At 39.4% G+C, this 11,333-nt stretch overlaps 1 protein-coding gene across 2 annotated transcripts; it reads right to left on the bottom strand.

Moving 5' to 3' along the window:
* Window positions 1-512: 512 nt before the first annotated feature.
* On the bottom strand, window positions 513-10,710 carry LOC144013693 (cyclin-Y-like). Of its 2 annotated transcripts, XM_077512839.1 has the most exons (10): window positions 10,525-10,710; window positions 8,474-8,548; window positions 6,762-6,796; window positions 6,566-6,663; window positions 6,227-6,262; window positions 4,976-5,033; window positions 4,776-4,898; window positions 3,613-3,779; window positions 1,682-1,844; window positions 513-793 (listed from the first exon to the last, which is right to left on the bottom strand). In XM_077512839.1, the coding sequence occupies exons 1-10, from the start codon at window positions 10,682-10,684 to the stop codon at window positions 677-679; spliced, it is 1,032 nt and encodes a 343-aa protein (XP_077368965.1). In that variant the 5' UTR covers window positions 10,685-10,710; the 3' UTR covers window positions 513-676. The 2 variants fall into 2 exon arrangements, with proteins under 2 accessions (XP_077368965.1, XP_077368975.1); XM_077512849.1 differs by lacking the exon at window positions 6,227-6,262.
* Between the last annotated feature and the right edge of the window lie 623 nt (window positions 10,711-11,333).

Here is an 11,333-nt window from a genome sequence, read left to right on the forward strand (position 1 = left end):
ATACCGGTAAAGTGTTTCCGCGTTCCATTTACATTTGTGTTATCTTTTGGAACAACATGACAACAACCGTTGAGCTCCGTAATTTAGGGCTGGTTCACAAATCTGGGTATAAATGACGGTAATTGTTTTTAAGTTATATACCGTTGTTTTACCGATGCGGCCTACCGATGTCTACTTGTCTAAAGATTTTTCTTTGATGCTGCGTGTAATACATTTTTTATTATTATTTTTAACCTTTCTTAAATGGCCAAAAATGGGCTTTTGACACTTAAAAAAAATTAAATATCCACAGTCAGAAACGTCCTAGATAACTCCTAACTCAATCAAGAAATTACAATCACGGTAAATGGTGGAAAAATTGTTGGTGCTTAGAGTGCAGCGAAAGCCGAAGAAAATGTAGTTTTGTACAAATGAATTTGAATAGTGGTTACAAGGTCACATAGGTGAACAGTAACACCTAATTTCTTGGTGGAGGTAATAGAGAAGAAACACTCAAACTGATGACTCTTTTGTGTTTTTATTCAAGTGACAGTGGAAAAGAAGCAAGTATAAAATTGAGCTTTCCTGAATTCCACAAACGGGGGAAATATTTTTTTATACAAAAGGGAATAAATATAAATAAACAAGAGTCGCATCTCACAGGTTACTGGACAGGATGTCCGCCAACATGGCGGTTTTACGAGAGGATGGCGGGAACCCACGCGTCCCCGTCCAGGTGGTCCACGCTAGCCGAGCGCTTCCTGGAGGCTCGCCTCGCGTCCTTGAACACGTCGTCGCTCAGTCTGGAAATAGCCTGAAGACAGAAACTTGCCCTTCCATATATAACCGGATAACAATCGATATACATCAAAATATAAGTGGGCGGTAGCATGCAATAGGAGAGGTTTGAATAGACCACATACACATTAATTTCCAACATCAGTTTTAATGGCAAAAGTTAGCTTCTAGCATTACCGCTAACTCCGATGCTAAAGCAAGCTAAGGAAGACCAATGTTAGATTCAGAATATTATCTCTAATTTTACCTTTAAGATGAATGTTAGCATTTGAAGTTATCTTCCAAATTACCTCTGATGTTAGCGCTAAAAAGGACCAATGTTAGATTTTGAAGATAAACATGTTAGCTACTGAAGTTAGCTTTTGGTTTTAGCATCTAAATTTAGCTTCCAATGTCATCACATGAAGTTATCTAAGCTAGTTTCCAACGTTTCTCAAACCAACGTTTGAGCTAATAAAGACCATTATTTTTTGGAGCTAGCTTTCAATGCTAGCTTCCAACATCAACTCTGGCATTAGCGCTAAGGAAGATGGTTACATTCCCAAATGTTATCTTCAATCTTTGCTTCAAAAATTAGCCTCCAAATTTGGCTTCCAGTTTCAGTTTCGGAAGTAAGCTAACTTTCAGTGTTAGCATTAAAGTCCAATGTTAGCTTAGTTCTAAAGTTAGCAACACCGTTGCATCTAATCTTAGAGCGAAGGAAATTAGCTTATGAATTTTAAACTTTAGCGTTGGTTCCATGTTAGCTTGTCGGCAAACACCATGACAGGCACATGACTAAGACGTTATTAGTATGTTGTTGACATTATTTTGTTACTAATGTGTAATTACTATGTTGTTCACGTTATGTGATTGACAGATTCTGGACATAGATGATAGCTTAAGACTAGTGCGAAGGATGTACCTCCAGCTTTTGGGCCTTGTGGTGGCTGAGGGCCTCCAGCGGGATGCTGAGGTCGTTGGCCTCAGACAGTGAGCGCAGGTCGAAGTAATACTTGACGTAAACGCTCGAGGGCACGTTGATGTTGAACTGCACAAGCTCCAGGAAGTGACGCTCCAGATCGTTCCTGTCAGAAAAGACGGGCATCACAATATAGGGATTTTGTTTTAAGTGAATGTCATGTCATTCACAGAGTGTGATTGGGGAATGAGTGACTTGACTTGACTTGACTTGAATCAGCATCCTCTGCTTTGAGACTCATTCATGTATTCCCTGCTCCCCTACTACCACAAGATGGCGGCAAAGAAATATTTTCTTTTTCTAATAGCATAGTGAGCCATTATTAACTCATTCACTCCCAGCCATTTTCACAGAAGCAATTCTGTTCGCTCCCGGCTGTTTTACTGAATTTTGACTGATTTTGCAAGGCCCACAGAATATTGTGTTCAATTGCTATAAAAGCATGGAACCTACCAAAAGAAAGATTAAAGTCTCTTCTTTCATCAGGAAAAAAAAAAAGTATGATTCTATCTGTTTCAATTTTGCAGCAATTAGCATTAGAAGAGAGCTAAGTTTCATCAGTTTTCACAAATCTATTTAAAATTGTAAGTTATTGATCTTTTTATCGAGATGGCCCTGGTTGATCTCCTTTGCTCTGCTGCCACCTGCTGGCCGTTTGTGTAATAACTATTTCTGCAACCATTCTTTGCAGTTGAGAGGCTGCATCAAAGCCTTCTGTATGCTCTAGCATAAAAAGCAAACCAAAAAAACGTATAAATACGTCTTTGGGACACGTAGAGCTTTAAAAAAACTTATTTATACGTTATTGGGAGAAAATGAGTTAAATATTACTGTTGTTTGAATGACGGAAAATAAGGAGGAAGATCATTTTTGTCATCAGATGGAGGTGAAGTAATATTTTGTTAGCCTGGTGGCATAGATGGCTAATAATTTTATTTATCAGTTCTTGTCATACTTGATTGTCAGAAAACAGTAAGAAATACTTTGCCACCAGATGGCGTTAGAGTAATATTTTGTTACACTATTAGCTAGGGCTGGGTATTGATTCTAATTTCCTCAATCGATTTGATTTCGATTCACAAAGGTTCAGTTCCATATTCGATTCGGTCCGCTTCAATTATGGCACATCAATTCTTCTTAAAGATCAATGGCATGATTAGAAACTCCACAGACAAATTCCAAACTAAATTTTTGCGGACGCAGTCACTGGTTATAATTCAATAATTGTAAATAAAGATTGTAATGGTCTTAAAGTGCAATATGTCAAGTCTTTCATTAATGTAAGAAAATACTTTTAAATTCATAAGTTACAGAAAATAGCCATTAAAATTCTATTTCCTTATGAATTTATGGGGAAATATGGGGAATATTAAAATATCAATTCATGCTTTTAAGAATCGATAACAGGCTCAAAAAGGAAAATGGATTCGATAGATTTTTTTTTCCCCAACCCAGCCCTACTATTAGCCTAGTTGGCTAACAATTTATTTATTCCATCCATCCATTTTCTTAACCGCTTGCTACTCACAAAGGTGGCGGGGGTGCTGGAGCCTATCCCGGCTGGCTTCGGGAGCTGGTTGCCAGCCAATCGCAGAATTTATTTTGTGTTGTATTTTAATGTTGGAAAACAAGCAAAAAAAAATTGAACTACTATTACTACACATAAATGGTGTTGCTGGACATAATTTTTCTGTATCGGCAAAAAGCATCATGTCGCTTTTCTACTAATCGTCATTATTCACTGCTTTTTGTCTAGCGAAGCATCGTGAGATATTGTCCACTCGGTATGCAAGGGACAATCGAGCGTCAAGGGGAGTGGATTCTGAACGCTGTCCCGATGTTTCAAGCCGCCTGACGTTGACGTACGAACGTACATGTCGGTCACGGTCACGTCTTTGAGGATGTGACAGTAGTCCACGTTCCACACGGCCTGGTCGTCCCACACTTTGGACGCCAGCAGGACGGCGCCCAGCACCATTCGTCTCCACGTCGCCGGACTCATGGAGACCTCGGCGTACGTCAGAAGCCTCTCCAGGTACACCTGACACGCAAAAACACGAAACATCATCTGTCGTCATTAGTACCTGTGTTGTGTATAGTGCTTCATGAAACACAAATTTGTTATGAAATGTTATGTTACGGCAAGCTTAGTTACATTGTGTTGCGTTGGCACACGTTAGTTGTGTCATATGTTACAGTACCTTAAATTATGGTGCAATTTCATGATAGTTTCGGGCTGCACGATATTGGAAAAAACAGACATTGCGATCTTTTTCTGGGTCTGCGATATATATTGCGATATTAAAAATGGAAGAATTTTCACCAGATGACTTGAATAGCGGTTTGGGAAGACTGGGCGCCGGTGACTCTTAACTCATTCACTCGCCGCCATTTTCACATTTCGCAATCCTGTTCGCTCCCGGCTGTTTTACTGGATTTGGACTGATTTTGCAAGGCCCACTGAATATTGTGTCCTATTGCTATAAAAGTATGGAACCTATCAAAAGAAAGATTAAAGTGTCTTCTTTCATCAGGAAAAAAAAAGTATGTTTCTATCTGTTTCCGTTTTGCAGCAATTAACATTAGAAGAGAGCTAAGTTTCACCACTTTTCGCAAATCTATTTAAAACTGTAATTGAGCTTTTTTTCTACATGGCCCTGGTTGATCTCCTTTGCTCTGCTGCCACCTGCTGGCCGTTTGTGTAATAACTACCATTTCTGCAACCGTTCTTTGCAGTTGAGGCCTTCTGGATGCTCTAGCATGAAAAAAAACAAAAAAAACGTATAAATACGTCTTTGGGACACTTAGAACATTTTAAAAAAAAAACGTATTTACATTTGTGATATGTTCCCAAATTATATGTGTTGTATGAAATGGAACATTCTGGTCTGTTGACATTTCGAGACATTTTTGTTTTTACATTAGGAAGACAATGAATGGAGAGCCTGAAACTTACTTATTAGTTGTACTTTTGTTATAGTACAACAAATTAAAATGTGGACAATGTCAAGGTGAAAGAGTCGCCTTGCCTCCTCACCAGCATGACAATGGCGCACTCGGACCTGAGCTGCGCAGCGCAGAAGAGCGTACGGACAAAGCGGTAAACCTGCCTCTGCTCCGGGTCCCGACGGTCGATGTCAGCGGGCGCCTGCTGCGATCGCTGCGGGACAAAAGACGAATTGAAGCCGAATGTAAGAAAAAAAAAAAAAAAAAAAAAACAAGAGGTGGAAGTCCCACCGAGAAAGGATGGAGCCTTTCGTCAAAAATGTCCAGAAGCGGCGTTTCGTTGTCGTCCCTGCAATCAATCAAGCAATCAAATCAATCAATCACAACCATCTAAGACAGGGGTGTCAAACTCGTGTTAGCTCAGGGGCCGCACGGAGGAAACTATATTACCAAGTGGGCCGTATCGGTAAAATAACGGTATATAACCTAAAAACAATTGCCGTCATTTTTATACGCAGTTTTTTGGACCAGCCCTAAATTTACGGAACTCAAAAGTAATCATGTTGTTGCGAAATATAACACAAATGCAAATGGAACGTGACATCACTTTGACGGTATACGTTCCGGACGTGTTAAATCGGCCTGTTTTGCATATATATTGTTCCCAGAATGCATTGTGTGACGCTGTTAATGACGTTGTAAGGACGCTAATCCTTGTCATACCTATTTGTGTTACCAGTAATTGAATTTGTGTCGGTCTATGAGTTAAAAAAAAATATATACAATAATAATAATAAAAATAATAATAATAATTAAACAAACCATAACTTTAAGTTGTGTGTAAAATAATGACATCCAGGACGATTTCCCCCGTAAAATTAAGTTAAGTCATCTGAGAACTGCTTGTGAAATTACAAATCTTATATATTTTGATTGTGGCCGGCTGATTAACTCATTTACTCCCAATAATGTATAAATACTTTTTTTTTTTTTTTATGTTCGTAGTGTCCCAAAAACGTATTTATACGTTGTTGTTTTTTATGCTAGAGCATACAGAAGGCTTTGACAGCCTCTCAACTGCAAAGAACTGTTGCAGAAATGGTAGTTATTACACAAACGGCCAGCAGGTGGCAGCAGAGCAAAGGAGATCAACCAGGGCCATGTTGAAAAAAAGCTCAATTACTTACAATTTTAAAGATTTGTGAAAACTGATGAAACTTAGCTCTCTTCTAATGCTAATTGCTGCAAAATGGAGACAGATAGAAACATACTTTTTTTTTTCCTGATGAAAGAAGAGACTTTAATCTTTCATTTGGTAGGTTCCATGCTTTTATAGCAATACAACACAATATTCTGTGGGCCTTGCAAAATCAGTCAAAATTCATTAAAACAGCCGGGAGCGAACAGGACTGCTTCTGTGAAAATGGCGGCGAGTGAATGAGTTAATTAGTTATTAATGAGTTAAACCCATTTGCGGGCCTGAGCCGGCCCCCGGGCCGTATGTTTGACACCCCTGATCTAAGACAACATTGGGCCTCTCACCTGTTTTTTATGTGGTAGTAAATCGCCAATGCTACACTGTGAATTAAGAAATAATAATTTGAACATATTCTCCATTCCAACTTTAAAATATTCAACTAGGGAACTCACATTCTTCATATTCTTACATTTTCACCATTCCATATTTTCCATGAGGAAATAAATTCATGCAAATATTTTATAAACGTACCGCCGCTATTTAAATTCTCATATCTTTTGAATGAATGAATTTGCAGCATTTCAGTGCTGTGGCAGCTCTTCGGCATTCGCTTACAATTTCGACAAAAAAAATTGCACCGAATACTTATTACGCTGGTTTTTATTTATTTGTGATGACTTTACCATTTGATGGTGTATTTGAGGTGAGGCCTGCTGACTGTGTTCTCATCAAGAAAGATGGTGGAGCAGGAGCTGTACTTCCACCTGCTGGTCGGACCGCGCTAACACACACACACACACACACGCAGGCAGGGGGGCTGTCATTAGAGGGCGTGAAGAAAATGATTGGCAGCTACCGGAGAGGATAGCGCTAACTCACGTAGCGGATAAAATGGATCTTCTGTCTTTTTCCCACTACAAAACACACACAAAAAAAAAAGAGTTGATAACGCTGCGCCATTTGAGCTTTGGGGGACTTGATGAGGGCAGCGCCTTGCTCAAGGGCACTTCAATGTGCCGTTTTGCTGAAAAGGATCATAGGACTACACAGAAAAAAAAACTGATGGCTAGGGTTCACCTTTTTAAAATGGGAGGTGAGTACATATTCTCACAGGGCTCCTTTCAGAATTTGCGCTCGATTGTGTTAGCTTATATCGCTTTCGTATCAAGCTAGCTTCCAGCATTATCTTTAATGTTGCAGCTCAGGAAGAACGTTACATTCCGTACGTTATCTTCAATGTTAGGCTCAAAATTACCTCTTAGCTTTGTTTCCAACGGTTCAACGTAGCTTCTGAACTTAGCTTCCATTGTTAGCACTCAAATTTAACTTGTGTTAGCTTCTGATGCTAGCGTCATACATTACATTGAATGTTAACGCTAAAGAGCGCCAACTCTACCGTTTGAACATTAGCTCGAGTCCAATGATAGCTTCAAGATGAACTCTTAGCTATTGTTAGCTTCGAACGTTAGCTTCAATGTTAGCGGGAGGGTTGCCAACTGTCCCGTATTAGCCCCGTATTTTGGGCTAAATTGTTATGTCCTGTACGGGACCTAAAAAGTCGCATAAAAATAGTTCTCAATTCTTACACGAAATGCAGCAAACGGCATCTTTGCCATTTTTGTACCACGACTGCTCCCGTAGGTTGACAAGTGACAAGGAAGTTGCTCGTAGCCAATAAAATGAGTCGCTGGGTGTGACGTTATGTGGAGATCTTGCAAGGTAAGAGAGGCAACTAGAGAGAGAGAGAGAGGCACTTCCTGGTTTCGTCACAGCTTCATGTCGCCTCCACTCTAAACGCCGATCTTAATACGTCGGCTGCGAACGTATCAGCGGGAGCAACACAAGATGTGTTCTCGTACTATTTATGAACAAATACTGCGAGAATTTAGCTTGCTGGCAAGTTTCGCAATCAGCGCTTAACACAGCAAACCGCACTCTACAGGTCCTAGATCAGCTAAAACGGCAATATTTTTTTTTAAGGAAAGAGACAAATTGTGGTTTCTTTGAGGTTAAGTATGAGCTTACATAATGGTGGCCTGCAGTAAGGATTAAAGGGAATGCACAAACTTTGTGTATTTCGAATCTAATCAGAATACGCACTGATTTCACGCATCATGTTCACACCACCGTGACACCGTGCCGTGAACCAGTCCCTCATTTCGGCATGAGATAGTTGGCAACCCGAGTCTTAACATTACATTGAACGTTAACGCTACGGAGCGCCAACTCTACCTTTCGAACATGAGCTCAACTCCAATGTTAGCTTCAAATGAACTCTTAACTGTTAGCTTTGAACGTTAGCTTCAATGTTAGCGGCCAAAACGTTACACGTTATGTTACATTACATTGCGGTTCCTTTGTCGTACGTTATGTGTTATATCTTTGTGTTACGTGATGTTATGTAATGGCCAGTAGTAAACAGTAAGTTTTTTTTTTTTTTTTTTTTAAACTCAACATCGTTGTGCTACATTGAGTTGTGTTGGGTTACATTTCACATGCTGCGGTGCGTTATGTTGACGTATTCTTTTGCGTTATTTGACATGTAAAGTATGCATGAATTTTTTTTTTTTTTTTAAAGTAAACGACCTCACCGTCATTCATGGATTTGCTGAGGAATATCGTGCAGCTTTGAGGATGATCTGCCGGACTCAACATCACGTCCGACTCTGGAGAGACACACGCGACACGATAGCGTTAGAAGATCAAGAATTCAATTAAAATTCAATTACATTGATATATATATATATATATATATATATATATATATATATATATATATATATATATATTCATATTCATATTCTGTTCAGAGTAAAGTCCTCAACGCGTCCGGTTTCATGTCATTCCGTGTGGGCGCTACGCTACGTGTATTTCTCGTAAGTTTCTGCGTATTTTCCTTGCAAATTTATGAGTTGGTTTTTTTTTCATCGAAATATTACCCCCTAAAAACAAATTTTCATGGCCCTAAAACGCAGTTGTATAAATATGTATTTGTATTTGCTTTTCAAGTTATATATTACACAAAATTTTGATATTTACTTTGAATGGTGGGGGGGCAATCGTTGCCCAAAAAATAAATAAAATAAAGGTACTCGTAAAGCTATGAGATTATCATTTCCAATAAATCTGGTGATTAAGAAGAGCTGGATGAGGATGAATCAATACATTTCAAAGAAGACATCACAAAATGAAAGCATGAATTATTGTGCGGTCAGCGAGCCGGATTCTCAAAGTTACGGATTTGCTCGGATGACTGCGTGCTTCCTCCTCCAGTAAGCTTGAAAGAGGAGACGCTGGTGAATAATCCATGAACAAATACAACACCCTGCCGGCCTCCTCGTTAGGTGATTGTGTTACCGCTCGGGCTTGTGTCTTTTTTTTTTTTTTCTTCTTTTTTTGGCTTTTGTTCAAACGCAAATCAAACTTTATTCATATAGCACCTTTCATACATTCAAATGCAACTCAAAGTGCTGAACAAATAAAACATCCATAATACAATAAAAAGAAAAAGCCAAAAGTTTTTCTGATACCGATACTGGTATCGGCAGAGGTACTGATACTGCATTAAAACAGTGGTATCAGTGAGTACTGACAAGTAACATGCCATGTTGATACCATTAATTCCAACGCTAATATAGGATTTTGGATGCAGCATCTTTTCACCGGGATGTGACATATTCACTGAATGACGATCTAAGATATCCTATTGGTCCTTGAATGCTCTGAACCAATGGCAGGACAGCTTTTTCATGTTGAGGGGAAAAAAAAAACTGTATTGGTACGGTATCGGCCGATACCGCAAATTGGGTATCGGTATCGGGAGCCAAAAAAAACGGTATTGGTACAACACTAGTTTTGTGTCTTCCCATCCCTATATTTGTGTATTTTTAAAATGTCACAGATGGTGTAAAGACCCGACATTTTGTCTTCACGGATCCAAAACACGGGAAACGTCCAAAGTAGTCCAAATGAGACAGGACTAAAGATTTAATGAACAATTTAATTATAGTTTCATTTAGCAAGTAGGTACTCCTAATATTTGAGATATTTCTACTCATTTCAGACACAATGTCATTGATTTGAGAAGACCAAGATAAAGTTTGATCAAGGGTAAAACTCCCAACAGTTTGATGGCAGCCCCATTCACAGACAGACATAAGATTCAGTCTTATGGCATGTTTGGTACCAAAAACAACATTTTGTCTGCAAAATATTAGCTTTGACCCAATTGCACCAGTTTGTCTTGAAGCAAGCCATTTACAGCGCCAATATTTTCTGCAGCGACATACCTGGTCGTAATCATCTGCATACATCATTACACCTGCATTTAAAAAAAAAAAAAAAAAAAAGTCATATCATTAACAAAGATGGAATAAATGAGAGGCCCAAGGCAACTACCTTGCGGAATACCAGTTTCAAGTGTAATGATGTTTGACAGTGCGCCATTCAAAAAAATACACATAATTGTTTCACGTTTGCCAAATAACTTTCTATAAGGTTTACTTCTGTATAATTAAACCTAAAAGCTTCGTCATTCGTAAATTGTCTTATTCTTATATTGTATTATAGGCCCCTACTGTTGCTTATTTAGTCTTCATATAGACGACACGAGCTAGATGAGAAGTGCTGCGTTCACTTTTACCGTCCATGTTCTCGATGTCACTGATGTGTTGCAGGTTGTTGTTCCTTTTTAGGAGCGTCTCCTCCTGCCGCAGATTCGCTTCCGGTTCGGCGCGGTCCTCTTCCAGCCTAGAGTGGAGTTTGGGGGTCCCGGGGACGCAGCAGGAGTTCGTGCTGCCCATCCTGGACTCCTCACAGCTGCCCCCCCCTCCCCCCCACCCTTACACATCCGCTGTTCAAGTAGCAGCAACAGCAAAAAAAAAAAAAAAAAGTGCCGACAGGGACTTGCTTTGGGAGGTACCGGAAATGCGATATAATTTTTTCTTGTCAATGTAAAATGATTTCAAACTATATGACCTCTTAATTGGTAGGTTTTAAAGACTAACGTTTTACTTTTGACCTCATTACATTACTAGTGAGTCTTCATTGCTATAATTTACGTTTAGTCTGCAGTATTTTTATTGTGAGGCAGGGGGGGTCATTTAAAACACACACACCGTAGACTTACTGTAAAGCACAACAATGCAGACTCACTATAATGTAATGAGGTCAAAAGTAAAATGTTCATCTTATAGGACTGAAAATTACGTAGTTACTTTTAACTGCCTCCATAATCTATATTTTTTTGTGTTCCATGTTGTATCGTGTTTATTACGAACGCGCACTATCGCGCACGCATATAAAGGTATTTTGTTCTCGTGGGGTTGCCGTAGTTAGCGATCTAATGTGGCGGGATCTTATGCGCATGCGCGTTACCGATCGTACAGCGTCACCGGTAGCGTCTTGACACCGCCCAAAATCCAGTCATGTATTCAGGTCAGTGCTCCTGTC

This window comes from Festucalex cinctus, chromosome 1, assembly GCF_051991245.1.
Source record: "Festucalex cinctus isolate MCC-2025b chromosome 1, RoL_Fcin_1.0, whole genome shotgun sequence".
Taxonomy (NCBI): Eukaryota; Metazoa; Chordata; class Actinopteri; order Syngnathiformes; family Syngnathidae; genus Festucalex; species Festucalex cinctus.

Bases quoted from the DNA above. Each gene is read 5' to 3' on its own strand.
- LOC144013693 (XM_077512839.1), bottom strand. From the start codon at position 10,684: ATGGGCAGCACGAACTCCTGCTGCGTCCCCGGGACCCCCAAACTCCAC. The intron at 4,899-4,975 runs GTGGGACTTCCA...TTTGTCCCGCAG, and splicing joins AAAGGCTCCATCCTTTCTCG to CGATCGCAGCAGGCGCCCGC. The intron at 1,845-3,612 runs GTACGTTCGTAC...CTTTTCTGACAG, and splicing joins GACGTGACCGTGACCGACAT to GAACGATCTGGAGCGTCACT.